We start from the raw sequence: 23,428 nt of genomic DNA, 5'->3' as shown, positions 1-23,428 counted from the left end.
TTAATATCTCTGAACGATTCATTTGGTTTAGGATTACATGTTACTAAATCAGCGTACTCAACTATGACTTGTCACCAGGCTTTTCTGGACCTGGTAAGTTTCTCATCAAACTGTATGTTCGACTTCCCCAACGAGCTTATCAATATTGCCTTCTTGCAGCGTCAGCAATTCCATCTGCAACAAAAAAGGGCACAAAAAACTTCTTCAAACGTTATTGTATTCTTGCAACCATTAACAACTTGTGACGTCTCTTGTCACGGACAGTTCACACATGATCAATTCTATTAGCCTTGTACTGCCACCTACTGACCAAACATAAAACAACTACTCTACTACACATACGAACCATTTCGTTTAATGTTTTGTCATCAATCAGTCAAAAAAAGATGTTTGAAAACTTTTTTGTTAATATTATTTTAGTAAAATTAATCGGAATAAACACCTAACGTAGACACTGCTAATTCTACTGTTTACGGGCAAATTACATAACTGAATATCCAATTCCGCATCTTGCTTTTTCAAAAATGATTTAATGCATTTATCAGATAACAAGCCCCTCATGGTGCAGTGAAATAATTTAAAGAAGCAAACAAAAAATAGTCGTCTAATGTAATTATTTTATTGAGTGTAGTCATCCCTCTCACCAACAAAAATAAATATATAAACACAGTTATATATACAGTTACAAAATTAAAGCTTAAATACATTTAGGAAAATTATTTTATTTTATTTCTCACATTTGCTGTAAAAGGGTGCGCCACGGGAAACGAATCAAACACCCCAATTCTCAGCATTGTGGGCGTGCCTCAGTAAATTGTTCCCAGATTCATTCGTCAAGAGGGTCAGTCTGTGTGAACAGTGGGAACCGGAAGCAGGAGGGGGCTTCGTTCAGAGCAGCTCCTCGTAGCTGTGCAGCAACACACGAGAGTGGAGGGACGCTCCGCTCCCAGCCTCCGTGGGCTAGTCGGTAAGCTAGTCGAGCATTATCCGACTACGCCGATATCTGCACCCGCTGACCCCCGGCAGACAGGATGATGAAGTTTCGGTTCCGCCGACAGGGCACCGACCCGCAGAGGGAGAAGATAAAACAGGAGTTGTTCGCCTTCAACAAGGTAAAGTAACATGCCAGTCTACTTCTGTTACATGCAATTGTTTGGCTTCGTTTTAAGCGTTGTATGACCAGCACGTCGTCCAGTAGCCTCCTCTGTGGTTCCGGAATGAATAACAAGTGTAATCCAGAGGGTCTGGTGGGGTTCTGTCTTGACTCTTGCAAAGGGCCTGCTAAAAGTGACCGTCAACTGTTGATGAGGATTATGACTTCGATTATACTCCGATGTGATAACGTACTTTTAATATGTAGTGTTAGTCTGTTGGCCATTGGTGGGGGCGGTTTTTGGTACTCTGGGTTTCTTCCAGCTACATCAAAAACAAGAGAAAAATTGTACACACTAGGTGCAAGTTGGTGTTGGACCCAGATTGATTTTCAGACTCTGGATTGTTAGTTTCAAACTGTCAGAGTTGATGCAACAGTGTTGGTGAACTCAGAAGTCAAATTTAGTTGCTAAAAAGTTTTGTTTTTCATCAGTGACATCTCTCCAAGATATTGACTTGACTTAATACAATTCACCAGTTGAGGCCCGGCATTGTTGAACAACCATCCATATTTTGGATTTTCATAGGAATACATTACACATTTATTTTGCTCTGTTCAATGTTGCTCAATGGATGTCTAGCTTTGGTTAACTCTTGCACTGTCTCTTGTTGAAGCAGGATGATAAACCATTGCCTCTAGTCTCTAGCATTAAAAAGTTGAGTGGTGCACAAAAGTGTGCGCTTTACAACTAGTTGTGTGCAGGTTTATGGCTGGTGAAGCAGTGCTCTCCTTTGGAATCAAATTTACAATTGTAAGAACAGAAAATGGCATCTTATTTCACTATTCATTCAACAGCATGCAACTGTGCCTCATATCAGCATTTCTCTTTAATCTTTATTGAAATACTAACACAAACATCCTAAAAAGAATGTTTCTTATTTAGAATTGATTAGAGAACTTGTCTTGTCTAATTCATGTTTACTTTATAACTTCTAATAAAGTTTTCTATCAAAATGACAGTGATTATAGATCGCTGGAAACATCTGTCAGTTCACGTGAGCCCCCCATTTTATTATGACGGCGAGCCACTGTAATTAAATTTAAGAACAAAATTGTTTTTTATAGTATAAAACATTTAAAAGATTTCCAAGCAATGCCCCTCAATAGTGCCCTTTATTTCTTAAATATAAAGGATGCAATATTCTTGTGTAAAAGTCCAATTTTAATGTCAACCGGCAGATTGGGTCAAAGAGGTTGAATTTCTTTCTTTTTTTTTTCTTTTTTTAAAACATAAAAAGTTTGACATTAGTCATGCCAATTTTTTTTTTGTCTGGAGAGCAGTTATGGACATGCATTCTACGATTTCAGAAGCTCAGGGTTTGACAGTCCCTGAAGGCTGTCCTCTTTACATGTCTTTTGAAGGCAAAGTCTTCGGAGGAATATGTATTAATGTTTATAACAAAGTTTTCTAATTAACAAATGTTCGTATTTATTAAAAAAAAAAGACGTAGGAAGACGTCACAGTTTAAACCACAACACAAACGGTGTTCAATCTAAAAAGTATATGTCATATTTTGTTTTATTTCATATTAAGCTCCCAGTTTCAGATGATCAACATGATCTCAAATCATCGATGTTTGTCATTCCATTGAAAAACATACAAGCTATTCTCACCCGTGTTTGACAGTGTCAGCATCTTTGCCATTCTGTTTAGAGTGTTTTAGACACGCATGTTATATCACTGATTTACAGATGCAATCCACTTTAACAACTGTATAATGAAAGAGAGTCCGATCTTAGATGGTCAAATGGCAGCTGAAAGAAGAACAGGCTGACTTCATGCTGGTTGTGTCTAAAGTCCATAAAACGTTTGTCACACTGTGAAAAGAGACACAGCTTCCTCCTCACTCACATTCACATAGGTGGTCTCTCAACAGGAGTCTACTTTGATGTGGTTTATGTAATTGAGTGTCAAGCTGATTCTTAAAGGGTTCATGTCGGACCTTAAAACAGAATTATAGTCCAATAAATTGTTAAAAATGGTCTTTATCTGTGGTCATGTACTTTAAAAAACTCCTAAAAAATATATAATTTTTTTTTAGCTGGAACTAGAACTCCAACAGTTTTCCCAGCTGTTCTTCTCAGGAAAGTTGACGTATGGGCCGCAACAATAATGCCATCCTGCTGGCGAGTGTGACATAGTTGTTGTGACTCTTACTAACCTCTGTTTATGTTCATTTCAGACGGTGGAACATGGGTTTCCTCATCAGCCCAGCGCGTTGGCCTTTGATCAAAAACTGCAACTCATGGCCATTGGCACTAAATCGGGAGCAATCAAAGTGTATCCTTTTTCTCCAGGTAAAGGTTTTGTTCAGTTGTTAAATACCTGATTGCTTACATGACTTAGTTGACAGCATTCTTTAAGCCACATGTGTCAAGCTCAAGGTCCTGGGGCCAGTTTACTAATTGTAATGTGACCAAATTCAATTAAATTTTTATTTAAAGTGTCTTATCATAACAAAGTTATCTCAAGACACTTTACAGTTGAAGTAAGACTATAGTTGATTAAGGAAAAATAGATCCCAGCAATTCAACAATGAGCAATAAGCGAAACACTGTACAGTGAGCTATGGCGAGGAAAACTTCCTTATAGTAGGCAGAAACCTTGAGGACACAAGCTGCAGAGTTCTGAATGAGCTGAAGAGTTCTGAGAGACTTTTTAGAAAACCCTGACAGAAGAGAGTTACAATAGTCCAGCCTGGAGGTTACAAAAGCATGGATGAGTTTCTCAGCAGCATCTAAATGAAGGAAGTGCCTGATTTTTGAAATACTACGAAGGTGGAAGTAGGCAGTCTGTGAGATTTGTTTTATGTGTGAGTTAAATGACAAGTCCTCGTCAAAGCAGACACCCAGATTATTTACAGTGGTGCTAGAAGCAGGAGCAAGTCCATTATGTAAAGCTAGATCATTAGTTAATGATTGTCTGAGATGTTGCGGACCAACTAGTAAAACCTCGTTTTTTTCTGAGTTCAGTAGGAGGAAGTTTTTGGTCATTCAGAACTTGATATTTGTAATACAGTACTGTAGTTGTGATAGCTGATTTATTTCATCGTGCTTCATTGACAAGTAGAGTTGGGTGTCATCAGCATAACAGTGAAAGTTTATAGAGTGTCTTCTGATCAAGTCCTCTTGCGGGGGCATATAGATTGTGAATAGGATTGGACCAAGAACAGAACCTAGTGGGACACCATAGCTGACCTTGGTGTGTGTCGATGAGAGGTGGTTGACATGTACATAGTGCGTTCTATCTGACAGATACGTTTTTAACCAGTTTAGAGCAGTTCCACGTATGCCTATATGGTTTTCTAGCCTCTGTAGAAGGATTTGGTGTCAACAGTGTCAAATGCAGCACTGAGATCTAGAAGAACAAGAACTGAAACATGGCCCTGATCAGAGGCCATCAGCAGGTCTCTGTGCTGTGGTGTTCCCTAAAACCAGACTGAAGCACCTCAAATTGATCATTGTCATGGAGATAATCACAGAGCTGACTTGTTACCACTTTCTCGAGAATTTTTGAAATGAAGACAAGATTAAAGATAGGCCTATAGTTAGTAAGAACCTCTGGATCAAGAGTGGGGTTTTTTTTAATCCGAGGTTTAATTACTGCAACTTTAAAAATCTGAGGCACATAGCCTGATGTAATTGACAAGTTAATAATGTCAAGTATGAAAGTGCTAAGTAAGGGGAACAGTTCTTTAAGTAGCCATGTGTGGGAATAGGATCGAGAAGACATGTTGTGGACTTTGAGGAGGAAACAACCCGGGACAGCTGTCGAGGACTCCCTGGTAAAAAGGAGTCAAAATATAGATCAGTTATAGTGTCTGTGTCTGGTGAGACTGCACCGGTTATATTAGAAGAATCTAGCAGGTCTTGAATCTTTCCTCTGATAGTTACAATTTTTTCATTAAAAAAGTTCATGAATTCACTGCTACTGAGATGAGGAGGGATGGACTGCTCAATGGACTGATGGCTCTGTGTCAGCCTGGCTACAGTGCTGAATAAGAACTCTTATTTGCTTCTATAAGTGATGAGTAATAGCTGGCTCTGGCTTTCCGAAGAGATGCCTTGTATATTTTTAACTTGTCCTGCCAGTCCTGGTAGAGTTCATTATGTTTTGATCAACGCCATTTCTTCTCTAATCGTCTAGAATCCTGTTTTAATTTACGTGTTTCCTGAGTATACCAGGGAGCATGACTACTTCTGTTAACAGTATTTTGAGTTAGTGGTGCAATTAAGTCAAACATGTTATGCAACGAGTCTGTGAAACTGCCCACAAAGTTATCAATGTCAAGGTGACTATGGGTAGAGTTTCCTGACACACTGAGGCTAGGCATTTTACTGAGCACTGAGGGAATTGTTTCCATAAACTTGGTAACGGCACTTTCAGACAGACATCTTTTGAGAGTGCTCCTGCTCTGTAGACTTGGGTCATTTAAGATAAAATCAAAGGTTATTAACTGATGGTCAGAAAGAACTTAATTCTGAGGAGAGACAATAACATTTTTAATTTCAAGTCTGTACGCTAGGACAAGATCTAATGTGTGCTTAAAGCAGTGAGTCGGTTCATGTACATACTGAGAGAAACCAAATGACTCCAGGATAGAGTGAAACCTGTTAGCTAAGCTATCATGGACCATATCCACATGGAAGTTAAAGTCATCAACAATAATCACTTTATCTGATTTAAGCACCAGGCTGGTCAGGAACTCCGGGAACTCAGACAAGAATTCAGAATAAGGTCCAGGGGCACGATAGACTCCAACAAAGAGAAGTGACTGACCTGATCTCAAGTTTTTATTACATATGCATATAAGTTTAATACTTTCAAAAGAGTTGAAATCATATTGTGGTCTAGTAAAGGTTGACAGACATGAGTTGATGATGGCTGCGACTCCACCTCCTCGACCAGAGCGTCGGCTGGGTGGTGTTGATTCATTTAAAGATATGTAATCATCTATAGACAGCCAGGTTTCAGTTAAGCAGAATAATGGTTTTATCTGATATGAGTTCATTAATTAGTGCAGCTTTTGAGGACAGGGATCGGATATTCAACAATCCACACTTAATTCTCCTGTCCTCTATAATAGTAGTGGAATTATTTATTTGAAAAAATACTACTGTCGCTGGCTTCGCTAGTTTAACGTTCCGAAGTATGGAATCGCCTATGAACAGAGCTGGTTCCTCGACCGGTGACTTGTCGAGTGGGGAAAATCTGTTCGAAACGCTAAGTGGTTGGTGGTGCTCCGTTGGCTTTGGCCGGGAACTGTTTCTCCCACAAACAGTCACCCACCGACCCTGGTTTCCCGGCTGCTCAGGAATTGCTGGAGGAGAACTAACTGCTAGGCTATGTGGCTGCGCGCTGTCTACCTGACACTGGCTAGCTAGCGGTTTAGCTTCGACAGCGCACAACCGGCTCTCTAGTTCAATGAGCTTCACCTTCAATCTAGCTAACAGGCTACACTTCACACAACCACTGCTATCTCTAAAGGAGGTCCAAGCGTAACTAAACATCTGACACACCGAGCAGGAAAGAACAGAGGAGGGAGAGGGAGAAGGAGGAGACATAGTGAGAGGAAAGTTTGACGAATGCGCTCACCGGAAGTGTTTCAAACTTGTCCTCGGCCCGATTCGACTCTGGAGGATGTTGATCCAACAATAAATGCTTCACTACGATAGATATAGAAATGTACAAAAGATAAACAATTACATTGTTGTAAATGGCAATCTGAAGTAGACCCTCTAAAGAGCAGCGTTCCAAGTAGGGCTGAACATATATTGAAAAAAATATAATTGCTTTTTTTTTCTGAAATATTGCGATTATTTATGCAACTTATTTTTTTCAATGTCCCCTTTTTATGCTTTTTTTTACAATCTAATACAATAAATTATTTACTTTACATTAAAATGTATTTCTCTTTGATTCTCAAGATAAAGTTATTATGTCATTTTTATGATAAGGCAAATTAAGCATACCAAAAATAAAGGGAGAAGGTTTATTTAGTTAATCTAATTACACTTGTAAACAAACATAACATTAACTGCAAATACTAAAAACTACTGTAAAAACGTGCTTAAAATGTAATGTAAACATTTATATTTATGAGTCAATAATAAATAATACAAGCTTCAGTGCAAAGAAAAGTGAAAACACTAGTCAATAATTCTTCTTTTTCTTATTGCATATTTTAGCACAGTTTCTCGTGTGTTTGAGTGCATTTTCTGTCATACACAATAATATATTATCATTTACACAGTTTGAATGGTGTGATTGCAAAAGGTAACTTTGATAAGCACATACACACACACAGGAAGAGACGAAAGTAGCAGACATGTCGGCAGACGCACGTCTCGATTCAAATGTACGAACCGATGTCAGGATGTAAAGTTGTTGAAAACACTGTAGTTTGTTTCTTAAGCTGCTCTTTAGCTTTTCTAGACGTCATTGATCAACGGGGCAAAGCGCCGCTCGCAAGTCGTTTTGACGGCTCGAAAATCAAATGAATATTAAATAAAATTGCAACCTCTGCAATGTCATAATCGCATTTTTGAATATCGCGATTAATCGTCACTAGTTCAAAGTGCAAACTGAATTCTGTAATTTTTAATTATGTTTTGCTCTATTGAAAACTTGAGGGAACAGTGCATACATACAGAATTGTGCCTTTAAGGTTAGAAGGCTGACTAGGCTATTATATTCTCAAACACTCACTAACTCTATTTAATGATCACATATCAAAACCAAAAAACGTCCCCTAGCCAGCTGTAATTATGCCCCCCTTTTTTTATACAAGACCCTTGCAGTTGGAGACTTCGAAATCGATGATGCTCTGTGACAAACTATAATTTTCGACCACTCACAGCAGAGTGGGTGTGGTTGGTGTAAACAAGATTTAATCTTCAAAAAACTATGCATTGTCGGTTGGCGGGGCTTAAGCACACTTTCTAATGTAAATATTTTAATTAAAGTTTTGCACAAACGGACACATACTGATGTGTACACTAGAGACACTGAAATAAACAAATTAGTTTCCCTTTTTAATTGTGTTGCTGCCCAGAATTGCAATATGGCAGCCTTAGTAAACAATGTGTCCCTGAACAATTTGCTTTGCTCATTTTCAACATAAGGGTGTTCTATAGTAAGATAAGAGCTTGAAGTGCAACACAATTCGTTTTTTGTTTCTTTAACTTTTGACAATCAATTTCCACCTTTTCACCATTATTTGATCTAAAATTAAAGCAATTGTGACAAACTAATGTCCATTGACAATAAATCGATCACTGTGCTTTTCCACTCAATTTAATAATGAACTGTTGTGTAATTGCTTCAGTTAATATTTAGCTGCAGAACCTTGTGAATAATGCGTCAGTGATCACACACTATTAATGATGGGGAAGGTCTTGCTTGTATGGCTCTGTGTGCACGTTGTCCTGGAGAATCGGCTCTTTCAGCTCTCGGAGAGACGCTCGCTGGGTGGGAGGGGGGTTGCGGCTGGTGGTACCAGGCACTCTCTCGCCCCGGAGCAATGGTGGGAGAGTCTGAGATAAACGCAGGCGGAGATGAGTAGGGAGTGAGGGGTTGATAGAATGGGAGACAGCAGAGCTACTGCACAGCTTTACCTAGTTTGTATGTGAGGAGGTGTCGGCTTCTTGGCTGCCCTTAGAAATTGTTGTTTCCGGATAATTCTGTTGAGCTAGTCATTTTCTCTTTCTTAATATATGCTATTTTTAAACTCAACTGTTGCTTACATTTTTAACTGAGAAAGTCTGCCAAGATAAGTTAATCATTCAAATTGTTGCTGAAGCAACAGTGAAGAAACTGAATTTTTTTTTTTTTTTTTACTTCAGATCTTGTCATACCTGATTTAAAATATTCATAAATTCCTGTGCCATTTTTAACCAAGTATCAAATCTTGAAAAATGGAAAGTACATTATGTTAAAGATTATCAATAGTAAGAAATAGTTTTCCTCATTGTGTCTGAGAGTAAGAATAAAGGAATGAAATACAAAATACTTTTAATGACAATCGGATTTCTCACTTGGTTTTTTTCAACACACCACAAGTGGTAGATGGGGGTGGGGGTGAGTGTTCTAGAGCTACAAAGTATGAGCTTCAACTACAGATTGGGGGGGGGGGGGTGTGGGGGGTCTGTAATGGCCATGTAGTTTGCATGGGCCAGACATGGGAGAGAAAATGATGGAGGAGTGAGGGTATCTTGAGTAGCTCCTTTCCTTCAGTGGAATGTGTGTTGTGCTGCCCTAGTTTAACCCCGTGTTTGTGCGCATGCACGCACGAGTGTGTTTGTGCGCATGCACGCACGAGTGTGTTTGTGTGCAGAGAAGGGGTGAGTAAGGGCTTTGTCGCTGACTCTTAATAAAGGGAGCTTTTTGATCGGTTTCCACAACCATTGCTGTTGCCTGCAATGAGAGGCGCTTGAAATTAGTTTACCAGTGAACATTTCAGAAAAAGTCGGTCGTTCAATTCTATTTGGATCGGATTGTGTTTGTGCACGGCAGCCACATGACTTGACATCTTTTAATAAGAAACGGGTTTCATTTCTTTCATGGCTTGCCTTCTTTCATCTGCTCATTTATTACTCAATTGTATTTCTGGTGATTGGCTGAATCTTTCAAATAAAATCTTCTGCTCTGCACCAACTATCTGGTCTTTTAGTTTCTTTTTCCAGCTGCATTGATTACCTGTGTTGTATTCTTGAGCCATCAAAAACAGGAAATAGTTACCTACCACTCTTCACCTAAGTTGCCAAACCAAAATATGCCACTCTGAAGCCATATGTGATTTTTAAAATGATTTATTTAGTGTTTTATTGTAATTTTATTGTGTCCAAGAAAAACAAGTATTTTCTAATGTTCTGCTGACCACTAACCAAACATAGTGTTGTAAACAAGTGTGACTAAAGATTAAATTGCGCAAAAGATGAGAGAGCGAGGGCTGTTTGTGTAGAGGGTTGGAGGAGATATTTGCCCAGTGTTGTTGTGTGGTACCCTTGATGTTAACTGAAAGTTTGGTTTGAGAATTTTCACTGTGAGTTTTGTTGTGTTGCTTTTCACCTCTTAAACGTTACATTTATTATTCATCTTGTTCATTCACTCTCCAACAGATCTACCCTTCTTCCTGCATCTTTGTCTGTGTGCGTGTGTGTCGTCACAGAGTACAATGCCTTCTGTTTGTCAGTTTTCAGACCGTGAAATCGCTTTATCCTTGTTAACCCATTCTCTGCATCAGCGGGCAGTCACAGATTCTGCCTGCGCGGGCTTGTGTGTGTTGGCGGATCCGTCGTCATCAGCTACTGTATGACACTATTGTCTGTTTCTCTTCTGCAGTGAGCAATCTGCAAAAATGGCTGTCTATCGGCAAAATATATGTAAATCATTGTATGTCAGATACAAGATGAGATGATTCCTGTAACGGTTTCCTGCTCTGGCAGCAGGAGTGTCTCTGTCGCTTACAGTAACTGGATTGTTCCTTGTCACTTTGCAATAATTTACAATTGCTTTCTTCATTCCTGCTGTCTTGATTAAGTCCATTTAGGATTATTTTGTTGAATAATATTCAACAATCTGCTAATCAAGCTCTCACGATTGAGTTAAATTTTCATAGAAATGTTAATGATTTTCCCCACAAAGTTGCACATCTGTGGCCACAGTCATGCACCCTCAGTGGTCATGATGCAATCCCTGCCTGATGAAATTACTTATTTTTTTCTTTGAATGATCTTTACTTGGATGAAATTGTCTCTTTTTTTCAAAATATAAGAATCAAGTTCCCATGTTCATTTAGTTGCTCTTGTTTGTTTAATTTGCTTCTTTAGTTCTCATTTGGAAATAAAGTAATTTTCTTTTTGTTCTCTACCAAGCCCAAGACGAATAATTTTCTTTTTGCTTTATTCTGGAGCTATTATCTATTATTGGACAGGATCCCTGTAATATAAAACCCACACATTTTTCTCTTTAATTGATTTTTTTTATTGTTGCCTTGTAGTTGATGCTATTTTATCAAATACAGTATACATAATTGTAAATAAATGTGATGAGTTAACTGACGGTTCTAATCATCAAATTTCTTGTGTGTTATTTTATTTACAGTAATGATGCATGTCGTCTAACCAAATGGCCTACAGAGGAGTTACTTCTAATCAAAGAAGTGTGGTTCACAAACCTGCTGCTTGTGGGCAAACTTATGCCAGCATCATTATTATTGACATGAAAGTTTAGTGTGCTCTTTTCAAAGAGCTTTTGTATTTTTTTTACATTAATGTGTTTCCATTATATATTACTAATCAAATGACAACTGTGATTATAGTGTTTGAATTACGCTTTTTGTTATTATACACAACCAAGGTTTACTCCAGTACACAGAAGTCTAGCAGCCTTGGATTCCTCACTTTCTCTGGTTGCAACACGTTGATTTTCTTTGCGGACATTCAATAGGGCTTCCTTTTCTACTCTAACTGCAAGTTCATGACCTGTGATGTTTTTTTGTCTCACACCTTCAGCGTGTGTTATTGCATCGAATAAATCCACTAGAGGAAGTGACCACTGCTGAGGAATGCTGCTATAGTGGTTGGTTGAGCAGGAGGGGAGGGGTTCAGAAGAGAAGAATGTAGAATGTACATTATTTAACATTTTAAACAATATAGTTTTGTACATTTTGCCATCTTTTAAATATCGATTTGATTTCTGACATGTAATACATTAGGTGGTCTGATACAACGTTCTTCTTTGCAACCAAATCGATGACTGTTTTCAAAGCCTCCTTGACCCTCTCCTCTCAGTTATGGAGCTCCAGGTGTTGAGTTCACTGGTCTCCACAAAAGCACAGCTGCTGTCACACAGATCCATTTTTTCCCTGGACAGGTGACTTCTACATTCTCTTTTTTTGACAAATAAAATTGTCATACAGATTTGAAATGGTGTTTCTAAAAGGGGCGTCTCCTGTCACTGCTGGATGACAACAACATCCACCTCTGGGAGCTGGAGTGTGGGGCACAGCAGGAGGTGGCAGGCGTGGGAAAGGATGGAACGGTCGGCTTACATGAAGTAGGCGGCTACTGTCTGCCAGGTCGACCTGGCATAGAGAGCTGCAGGTAAACAGGCCAGTCGTGATAGATATGAATATAATAATAATAATAATAATAATTAATGATAATGACTTTCTCCTCACCAGTACAACTCGAGTGACCGTCCTCCTCTTGCTTTCTTCATGTGACCTACTCTGCATTGGAACGGAAGGAGGTGGAGTGTATTTCCTGGACTTGCCAAGTCTTACTCTAAAGGAAAACCAGACACTTCTCCAAGATAACGTCACACTGAGGTGAGACACAAATGGACAAACTCTTTTTGCTCAATTATTGCCTTTTTTTCCCCAAACCTTGTCGCAGTATTAATGCTTTACTTCACAACAACATGGTTTCCTGAGCACTTTGGTCAGATTCGGTCAAAGTCTGGCACCACATACAGCCCTATTTGTTTTCCTTATCAAGTCATAGTAAAACTTGGAAAGTGATAATCATGGATTATATATTTTAAATGTATAACTAGCTTCACTGCTTATTATTGTTTATATAAATTATTGGTTTTAGGACATTTTTTCCTGTCGTTTTTCTGAATGTAAATGCAAAGAAATATTGAAGCGCAGTATTGTTTGCACCATAAGCCTTGACCATCGACAAGTCTACTGATTTTTTTTTATTTTTTTTTTTTAATGGTTTTTGGTAATGCACGAACATTTTCCTGAAAAGTTTTCTTATTGAATCAAAAACATTTTTGTCCTGCTTGTAACCTACAACTAATATAATATTTTATTATATTGAGGCTCTTGCTGGCCACAATAAAATTACATGATAGTCTGGATTTGACCCCTGTGCCCTGAAACTAACCCCTCTCAATGTAATTGAATATTTTTATTGTGCGTTTTAAATGTTTTATTCCCATAACATTTGTAAGATGAAAAAAGATGTCCTGCCAAAAACTGCTCAGTGTGCTTGTGCGTAACTGCAAAGTGAGTTTTTTACCAGCTGCCAGAATGCCGTGTTCTGGTCGGACAAATGTTGGGTCCTCATCTCTGGGACCCTGTAACGGGATACCGGATTCCCTAAAAATACTTGTTCACATAGAAACTCTGTTGGGAATGTTTCAGTCTTCCTCAGTGAGCACAACTGTGTTTGCAGACTTTCATCCTACTTTTTGAAGTTCTGCCTTGTCTCCTGCCGAGTTCCTAGAGAAATCCTTTCTTCTTGTTTTGCCTTTTTTTCCTCCCGCCTTCTCCCTCTGTTTTTGCCAGCGAATCCTGTGTCATCTTGAGGGTGTTTCCGCACATTCCAGTGCTGGCCCAGAAGTCTCTCCCTCTCAAAAGCTCCTACATTTGGAGGATTTTTTTTTCTTTCGTTTTCTATTTATGAATACTTTTGTCTGCCAATGGTGGCTTCATTGCGCTTTACAGAAATGTATATTGCTGTGTTTTACACATTCTTTTACACTGCTTTAGTTGAATTAATAATCTAATTTTCTGAAGTTTGTTGCCAGTAGTGAAAAAAACAAAAAAAACAGGCGGGTATTGTGTTTTTTGTTTTTTTTTATCATAATTTTATGAATCAAATAATTTGTTGGTCACAATATCAAAAGTTGTTTACATCCTTTGCATATAACTTGGAATAAGCAATGGTATACAAGCAAGGCTTATAGTTGTCGTCGTTGTTTTTGTGGGCTCATGCTGTTGTGTAGTTGTTTCAAATCTACTGGACAGTTTTAACATGCTTCTAATTTTCAGACTAACGTAGGGTAATTATTTTTATTCAGAAGCATGCAGTTTTATAACTATTGGTCTTGTTTGGGCTGCAGCCTGCCAGACAACTACAGATTTGGGAAGTCCTTGGGGCCAGTGGAATCTATCCAGGAACATCCTCAGCAGCCTAGTAAAGTTCTCATCGGCTATAGTCGAGGCCTGGTGGCCCTGTGGGATCTCGGCACCCATCAGGCGGATCAGCTCTTTCTGGGCAAGCAGGTAATATTGCTCACTCAACTAGCTTTAGGCTTGCTACAATATTCGTTACAAACATGTGAAGTTTCAACAATCCATGTGTCTCTTGTTTTCTCCTGAAGCAGCTGGAGAGTCTGGTATGGGAACGTTCTGGCAACTTATTCATCAGTTCCCATAGTGATGGCGGGTACTCTGTGTGGGATGTAACCAGTGGCCACACCTGCAACCCTCAGCCAGCCTCCACCACCATCCCTTATGGTGAGAAACACACACACGTCAGTCATTTGTAACCGGGCAAAAATGTTTGAATTTGTACATCCCAGGTCCATTTTCCTGCAAAGCAATCAACAAAATCATGTGGAGAACATCAGAGAAAAGGTGAGCAACGTTAATCTCAGCAGTAGATGGACATGACTACATGAATGTCTGTCTCCAGCTCACCGATGATGCTGTACAGTGGAGGGATGCCCCGAGCCAGCTATGGCGACCGCCACTGTCTGACTATTCAGCAGGACAAAGATCACGTCACCCTCGACTTCACATCGCGAGTCATCGACTTCTTCACAGTTGACAGTGTGGAGCCAGAGAAAGGTCATAAAATGTTCATGTCTGGTAGACAATAGTTTAACATTAAATTTCGTTTGCAGACTTTGATGACCCATCGGCTCTGGTGGTTTTACTCGAAGAGGAGCTGGTGGTGATTGACCTGCAGGCCCCAGACTGGCCCACTGTGCCTACACCCTACCTTGCTCCTCTTCACTCTTCAGCCATCACCTGCTCCTGTCACATCTCCAGTGTACCCCCGAAACTTTGGGAAAGAATCGTAGGCGCTGCCAAAGCTCAGCGGGATAGAGGGCAAACACACAGGGTGAGAGAAATTTACTTTGTTTCTAATCCAATCTAAAAAGTTTGAGTGTGCAGTGGATTCAGAACTTCAGACAGCTAAAGTGCAAATAATGTCAAACTCACCTTTCCTGACTTGTTTCAAATGTCCTCTACAAGATTTAGTAAATCCCTCATCATGATAACGTTTTGAAATTATTATTGTATAAAGTACTCACCCGTGAGGTTACGAGAGTAGAGCCCATTATAACGCAACATAATGGGCTTCACTTCTCCTCCAGCCAGCTGTAATATCGCCGCAGTTTGTTTAAACAACAAGTACCTTGGAGGTGGATACTTCAAGGATTGATGACCTGCGGTGACAAACCTAAATGTTTAAACAATCACAACAGAGTGGGTGTGGCTATGGCAAACAAGAATTCCCATCCAGAAAAACTAAGCATTTTCAGTAGACATGGCTTAAGCATATTTTGTAATGTAAATATATTTATTAAAATAGTTTTTTGCAAACAGACTTGTATCAACACATTGGTTGCCCTTTAAGGTGTGTGGCCTTGATCAGCAGCGAGTGATGGTACTGAAATTTCTCCGGAGGTATCCCTTTCATTTTAATTTTCTTTTGTACTTCTTAAATTTGTCTCCATGTACTAGAAATGGCCCATATGTGGAGGGAAGAACCTGGCCCCGTCCCCAAAGCTACAAGAGCTCCTGTTGACGGGGTATTTGTCAAACACTCATTTACTCACCTTTAAACTCTCTTGTCGCAAAGGTTTGTGTTTCCTTTGTGTGCTTTAGCAGACTCTAATAATATATTGATAATTATGTCTTGTAGCAAAAATCATATTTAGTGTTTTGTTCTTGTGATGATGCAAGTCTCTGCGACTTTTGAATTCAAAAGTTGGCTCATACTGTTGTCAGGATCACCTCACATTTAACTACTTTATTGAATCTCTGAATATTGGTGTTGAAAAAAGGTTTTGTATATTAACTTCCTGTTTATGGAACACCAACGCTGAGATATGCTTAAGAATGTTTATAATTTTCAGTCATGAAGATGGAACGGTACGATTCTGGGATGCATCTAGTGTTGCATTGACTCCGCTGTACAAACTGGGCACGGCCAACATCTTCCACACTGACTGTGACGCCTGCGACGAACGCCAGGGTGACAACCAGGAGGCCCAACAGGAGGAGGAATGGCCTCCTTTCAAAAAGGTGAGAGACCTTTCCGTCGTGACAAAGTACATCTTCAAGACTACATTTTACAGGACGAAAAAAAGTATGGACATATTTAGCTACATTTTCAACTTTTAAGCCTAACATTTAAGAACTTTGGTCCAACAATTGTTGAGATCACAAACTCTCCTGCAGTTTTCTTGTGGATCCTGTGGTAACTCGGCTACATGTTTAGGAATGCAGCTCTCATATGGGATAAAGCTCTAGCCCCATCCCCATTCTACTGCTTAATGAAAACCAGACTTCTCTCTCTCTCTCTTTCTCTTTCTCTCTCTTTCTTTCTCTCTCTTTCTTTCTTTTAATTTGACCAACTTCACCTCCTGCTACACTGGGACATCGTTCTATTGGACTTCCTGAAGAGAGGCCGACAGATTCATGCACATGCTTTATTGACGTGTAGATCCCAGCTGATGGCTGAATCGCTGTGGAATGTTGCAGACAATAAAAGCAGAGGCCACAGTGGAGTGAGGAGGAGGTGCACAGGAGATCTGTTTGGCTTCTCTCCATAGGAACAGAATACATTTGTGGTCAGATCCAATCGAGGACTTTGTTTCTGACAGCTTTGCTTAGGAGGCTGTGAGAGGCAGCAACTGAGTTAAAGTTGTCCAGAGACAAACTAATTGGATTTGGCCCAGTTCAAAGCACTATGCACCCTCTTGCACAAAGTAACACAGACGGAGAGCCACACAAAAGTGGAGACCCACGCGCGCAACAACCCAAAAAAATAAAACCATACACGCATAAGTATCTACACAGTGGCGGCGACAACAACACCACAACAGGCACGACACAACAACAGACCAAAAATACACACACGAGCAAAAGAGGCATAATAATAACGATCGTTTTAATGTGTGTCGGTGTGTGTGTGTAGGTGGGATGTTTCGATCCATACAGCGACGACCCGAGGTTGGGGATCCAGAAGATCAGCCTTTGCAAGTACAGTAACAGACTTTTGGTTGCTGGGACGGCAGGGCAGGTGAGGTGAAGTATATGTTTGGAATGTGCTATGACTAGTCTGGCTTATATAAATTTGAGTGAAATACAACTCTTTATATTTGTAGACGATATGCGTTGACATCATTGAATGTTTTCTTCTCTTCAGGTGATTGTTCTGGGCTTCAGTGACGAACAATCAGACCACCAGGTGGAGGTCTTTGTGGTGGACCTGCTGCAGGACAGAGAAGGCTTTACCTGGAAGGGCCACGACAGACTGGAGCCCAGACTGAAACCTGCCCCTTTCCCCCCGGGCTTCCAGCCATTGGTCCTGGTTCAGTGCCTCCCGCCAGCCTCGGTCACAGCCGTGGCTCTGAATGCTGAGTGGGACCTCATCTCCTTTGGCACCAGTCACGGGTTTGGACTATTTGACTACCACAGGCGGAATGCAGTTTTGGCCAGGTAAGGAGAAGTGACTGTTCTTAAGTCACTGTACGAGTCAATTTTATTTTCCTCCTCCACTCCCACCAGGTGTACACTGCACCCCAATGACTCCTTAGCAATGGAGGGTCCTCTTTCTCGGGTCAAGTCCTTGAAAAAGTCCTTGCGTCAGAGTTTCCGTCGTATCCGCAAGAGCCGGGTGTCTGGGAAGAAACAAACTATTTCCACGCCCATGAGCAAGGTAGATGTCCCTCTGGCACTCAGGGCTCAAACTAGCAGGTTTTTACTCTGGTTGTCTCAGGTCCAAGAGGCCAACGCAGCTCTGGCAGAACAAGAGGAAGTAGCTCCTATACAGCGACGAATCGAGCCACGGTCTGCAGACGATTCTCTGTCTGGAGTTGTTCGATGTCTCTGCTTCGCTGACACTTTCTTAAGAGACGGTGAGTGAACTTTCTTCATGGTAAATCACGGCAGTTCTTATACTGAACCGGTACCATGTCTCATGATGATAATTAACTGTTTTCTACTCACCCTCATGTCAACTAAGGTTTTGCAGTATTTTAAGATTTTGTAACTTTTTTGGAGGCAATAATGTAAATTCATTTTAAAGTAGTGACTGGAGCTCAATTGTCTCCACCTTGTAAAAAAAAAAAAAAAAAGAAAAAAAAAAGCTCCTCTTAAAAACTTCCAAATACCTCCTGGCTTGACGTACTGAGAAAGAGAATCCTTGCAGGTACCCATCATGGACCCACCCTGTGGGCCGGAACTAACTCGGGCAGTGTGTACGCGTATGCATTGGAGGTGCCTGGTGTCAGCTCAGGGAGGTCGAATGAGTGCGACGGCTCCGGTGACGGCGGTACATGTGTGGAGGCCGTTCTGGGTAAAGAGATCCAGCTGATGCACCGAGCTCCTGTCGTTTCCATATGTGTGCTGGACGGGCGAGGAAAGCCGCTACCGGATCCCTATGACGCTTCGCAGGACCTAGCCATCGCACCTGACATGACCAACGCTCACTCAGTGCTCATTGCCTCAGAGGAGCAACTTAAGGTCGCACACGAGGACATGAATGTTTGTGAAGGTCACAATGGGACTGACTTTGGTGCGCCCTTCTCAGGTCTTCTCTCTTCCTAAAGTGAGCGCCAAGACCAAATTCAAGCTGACTGCTCACGAGGGCTGCCGGGTCAGGAAAGTGGCACTAGTGGTTTTCAGCTCTGTGGCACAGGAAGACTACAGTGAGGTCACCCTAGTTTGTCTAACCAACATGGGTGACATGCATCTCTTCACCATCCCTGGACTTCGACCACAGGTCAGATCTCTGCTTCTGAGAATTCATTTCAAAACAACCTGGTCTCACCGCTGAGTGACCTCCTCCAGGTCCGCTACGACTGCATCCGGAAGGAAGACATCAGTGGAATTGCATCATGTGTCTTCACCAAGAATGGACAAGGTGAGAATATTTGGGGGATTTCTGTTCAAAACCAGAACTACGATGTGTTGCTGGATTCTCAATTGGTCCCTTCTTCCCATGTGGTCTCTGCAGGGTTCTACCTCATCTCCCCGTCTGAGTACGAGAGGTTCTCTCTGTCGGCTAAAGTGCTCACTGAACCCTGTTGTTCTGTTCAGCTGAACCGAGCAATCCAGGCCACCACAACGAGGTAACGCACACGCACACATACACACGCATACATACTTGCCTTCACAACCATACGAACATCAGCAACAACCTCTCATTTTCACACTCTCCTCAGCGATGTTATGGCGACGCCGCAGCAACAAGCCAACGGTACCCACAGGAGCCAGGAAGTTCAGGCCGAAGGTATTTGCATCTTTGAACCTTTTCAACCCACTCTGGGTCCCCCTGGTTACCATGGGAACGGCTCATCATGCCCCACTTGTCTTTTTGTCTGGATCTCCTAAAGCTTCTAGATATTCAGAAGATGGTCAGATGTTTCTTTCTTATTGCTGATCTCACACTTCTTTGTGCCAATAAAATGAGTTTAACCACAAATCAAGGGGGCCATAAAAAAAAAGTACTTGAGATTTACAACATTAATGACCAGTATCAAAAATACACTAGATTAAATGTGTACGATTTAAAAAAATAAAAAATAAAATAAAAAATTGGATAGGATGAAAATAGATTTAAAGAAGTTAAAAGGTAAAACAACATTTTGATTAAATGAATAATAAAACATGTTAGAACTGTCATAAAAGTCATTTTGCACTGGATGTGATATTATGGAACAAGTATCATTTAGCAGAGGGGATGAAATGGATTATATAAATGCGTCACATTTTTGTCAATCAATAAAAAGGGGAACAAATTAAAAAAGCAACATTCTTTTTTTTATTGAAATTAGTTACCAAGACAAAAAAGAAGAAAACAATTTCAGTGTGTGATGTTATTAAAATAATAATAATACATTTTCTTTAAAAGCACCTACTTTGCTACAAAAAGAAAAATAAATAAAATCAAACAAAACGGTGCAGAACAGTTTTGATTTGAAAAAAGGTAGAGGGTCACAATTACGGAGAACGGTTAGTGGAAAGTCCCAGAGTTTGGGAAAAGCGCAACTGAAGGCTGTTTGTTTGCCTCAGCACCATAGGGGGAATAACAAGGGGGGGGCCAAACCCTGTCATCCTACCCAGAGTTCTATAATTTAGAGGTTTGATGTTTAGTTTTTTTTTTTTAATTATGTAATTAGATTCTCTCAATGAAAAATGCTTTTAAAAAATGGCCCCTGGGACTCACTTTGGACATGCCTGATTTAAGGCTAATTGCCTTATACATAATCTCATTATGAATTCACTATTTTTCTGAATGATCTATTCTCGTCAGGCGAAACAGTGGTGCAGAACAGCCTACAATCACCAATTCTGGACACGCCCTTAGACTCCCCGCTCAGCTGTGCTGACCTCACCCTGGACACCACTGGGGAGTTGACCATGGAGGACGTCCGAGACTTCCTGGCGTAAGTCTCAACCTCACCTATTGATGGCCCTGCAGCTGCATAACTGACCGTGTGTTTTGGCGTGTGCAGCACGGTGGACGAAGTGGAGAACAACCTGAGGAACGTCACAGAGGAGGAGGAGCGCTCCACTGACATCCTTATCAGTTGAAGTGCTTCTTCAGGTTCACCTGTGGGTTCTGGACGGATGTCAGTGCTGGACCTCAAACACGCCCACAGGCCTATACCGAGTCATTCTTAAAACTAATGTTAGGAACTTCTCTTGGTGGCTCTCCTACTTTAGACTGTAGCCAAAGGTGGACCACCAAAGGCTGACCCCTCCCCACTGCTCATGAGCACATCGTCGACGACACAAACACTGTTTTCAGAGTGTGAAGCTCAGTCATTTCTTCCTGAACACTTCCTGTGTTAGTCAAGACTGTGAGGCATCGTTATGCTTTGCTTTGAATAGAAATCAGCCAGAACATTATGACCATCTGCAGAACCCACTGCGCTCCTGTTAATAATGTTCTGAGCCAGCTTGGCTGCATGATGAAGGTTTGGCAGCGCCCTGCTGATGATGTGTCATGATGGGAGATTTTGTAAATTGCGAATGTCGTCGTTCTGCTCGCTGGTCTTCATCCATTTAAGATTACTTGGGCAGAAGCAAAAGAAAAAGTTTGAGGAAGTTTAATGGGACTTGAGAGTGAGGCGGGAGATGTTGTTGGTTCACGCCCTTAGCTGTGATCGTTTTACTGTGTAAAGTTTGTGTGAAAGCTTTACGGTAGTCAAGATGACATAAATGTAGACGTGTATAGACTATAACATAAAGGGACCTCACTACCGACTGATGTAGCTACGCAGGTAGGCTTTTATTTTCACGTACTCTGCTGACCATATCTTGACACATTTTTAAAAGTAATCCACCCAGTTTACTTTGTACGGGATTTTAAATGAGATGTTTAGCGAACAGGCAATGTGAATGTTAATAAAGTTATTTACACTCTACAACAGGGGTGTCAGACTTTGACACAAGGGGCCAAATTCTTTTGGGGCCGAACTCGCTGACGGAACAAATCTAACTTTTATTTAACCGTCTCTTCATACTTGGATGCTTATTATCTCAGTGTTTTTCCTCCAAATGTATTTCAGTTTTCAGAATTCAGTCTTATTCTCATTGGAAGTCCTTGTGTAGTTGTTGGCTACGATGTTTTTTTAGTTTCTTAGCTAATCTTCACCACAGATGTGTTTATACAGTAGGTCACTGTGTCAAAATAGACATCTGTTTACTTTGATGTTGAGCCACATAAAATTAGTTTTACGTGTGTGTTCTTAAGCTCTCAGCAACACGATTAAAATACTTTTCAATTATATATCTTCACAGGTTTATATTTTATTTAAAACATTTTTTTTTTTTGTGGTTTGTAACCTGAGTCCATCTTACTTCAACAACTTCAAGTACCTGATGTAGTTAACTACTTTAAAGGTCAACTAATGTGTTGATTTACAGGTCTCTTAAATTGATCTTGGACCTCCTATTGTAAGTAATATTTGTAGACTAGGGTGACCAAGCGCTTAAACAATCAAAACAACCACGAGAGAGAGAGAAACTCTTTTTAATTTAAATATTCACATTAGGTAATGTTATTTATTTTTCTTCAGATTAAATTTTGTTCAAACAAACCACCACTCTGCTGTGATTGGTCATATATAAGGGTTTGTCATCAATCTTGGAACAATTAACCTCCAAGGGACTCGTTGTATAAACAAAGTCGGGTGTGATACAGATGGCTGGAGGAGTGAAGCCATTATAACGTCATAATGTGCTCCGCTCTGAGATTTCCGACGAGGGTGACTTGTGCATCTTGGAGAAAGAGAAGAGCTCACCATTTGGGTTACCCTTTCAGTATCTGGCAGAAAAGAACTATAAGGGGTCGTACTAGACAAGATTCCTTCTAGATTTTTCCCACACCTACCTTACCTGCCTTTCATATACAGTATATGTATACTGTAGTGATATCTAGTCACAAATAAACAAGCGTGGAATATCCGTGTAGGAGCTTTATTAACACACGTCTTTAGCCGTCTCTTCGGACCAAGAACAACACACACGTCACTCCCGATGTACCCGTGCGCTATAGAAAACATAGTCCCTTAACACCACATATACTTGCTCTGACATATACTGTACATGTATATTTGCTCTCACTTGCATTATTGCAAAAATGCTTATTAAAAATGGTATACCAAAGCATTGCATGTTTTAGCAAGGTGAGGTTGAAGTGCAAATAAATATGCAAGAATACAAAACAGTTTGTGTATAAGGAACTATATTGGAGCCTAATGTAAACATTTATTCTGTTTTCCCTATGGTCCCTCTGAATATCACTCTGAGGGGAAACAGCCCCTATACTGAATACGTGATCCAGCTCTCGCTGTCACTTCACCAAGGACCACAAGTGTACCAAACCATGAAAGCTCGAAGAGTAATTCCTCTCTGCCCAGATGAGATCATTTGTTTCATCACTAATGTTGACCAAGCACCATCTGAGGGCACCATATAAAAATAGGGGGATTATTCTCTTTGGCCCCTCTACTCTTTGGCTGTGGGACACGCCCACCTTCACGTTGTCTCACTAATAGACAAATACATAGACACCGCATCGACTAGCTAGAGCGGTGTGTATAGAGGGCGGCCATCTTGGTACAGTGCCACTCGCTCCTACAGACTGCGGTCAAGTGAGAGAGAAGAGAGAAGTCACACGCGGAAGGATCTACGACACTATCACTGATAGATTCTCAAAAATACTCTGATATGGTGACATTAAAGTATCTTTTCTCTCAATAGATTCCAGAGACACTTCTGTTCTAGA

The 23,428-nt window shown here is 40.5% G+C and overlaps 1 protein-coding gene across 2 annotated transcripts; it reads left to right on the top strand.

Moving 5' to 3' along the window:
- Positions 1–883: 883 nt before the first annotated feature.
- Positions 884–22,695, top strand: llgl1 (LLGL scribble cell polarity complex component 1). 2 transcript variants are annotated; one of them, XM_087809269.1, is made up of 23 exons: positions 884–1,112; positions 3,337–3,434; positions 11,948–12,029; positions 12,099–12,259; positions 12,340–12,486; positions 14,013–14,175; positions 14,277–14,409; positions 14,475–14,529; positions 14,588–14,742; positions 14,799–15,019; positions 15,646–15,713; positions 16,041–16,209; positions 17,105–17,209; positions 17,336–17,628; positions 17,698–17,848; positions 17,909–18,047; positions 18,341–18,654; positions 18,722–18,913; positions 18,982–19,054; positions 19,148–19,262; positions 19,356–19,423; positions 20,447–20,579; positions 20,649–22,695. In XM_087809269.1, exons 1-23 carry the CDS (start codon positions 1,032–1,034, stop codon positions 20,725–20,727), a joined length of 3,195 nt encoding a protein of 1,064 aa, XP_087665395.1. In that variant the 5' UTR covers positions 884–1,031; the 3' UTR covers positions 20,728–22,695. The 2 variants fall into 2 exon arrangements, with proteins under 2 accessions (XP_087665395.1, XP_087665394.1); XM_087809268.1 differs by having other exon boundaries at positions 14,274–14,409.
- Positions 22,696–23,428: the final 733 nt, after the last annotated feature.

The sequence above is a fragment of the Callionymus lyra genome, chromosome 15 (genome assembly GCF_982586985.1).
Source record: "Callionymus lyra chromosome 15, fCalLyr1.hap1.1, whole genome shotgun sequence".
Taxonomy (NCBI): Eukaryota; Metazoa; Chordata; class Actinopteri; order Syngnathiformes; family Callionymidae; genus Callionymus; species Callionymus lyra.
The sequence above is the reverse complement of the archived record's forward strand: the minus strand, read 5'-3'. Positions and strand labels throughout refer to the sequence as shown.

Excerpts from the sequence above, each read along its gene's own strand:
- llgl1 (XM_087809268.1), top strand. The coding sequence starts at position 1,032 with ATGATGAAGTTTCGGTTCCGCCGACAGGGCACCGACCCGCAGAGGGAG. Across the intron at positions 12,030-12,098 it reads TCCATTTTTTCCCTGGACAG|GGGCGTCTCCTGTCACTGCT; the intron begins GTGACTTCTACA and ends TGTTTCTAAAAG. Across the intron at positions 18,048-18,340 it reads TGACACTTTCTTAAGAGACG|GTACCCATCATGGACCCACC; the intron begins GTGAGTGAACTT and ends GAATCCTTGCAG.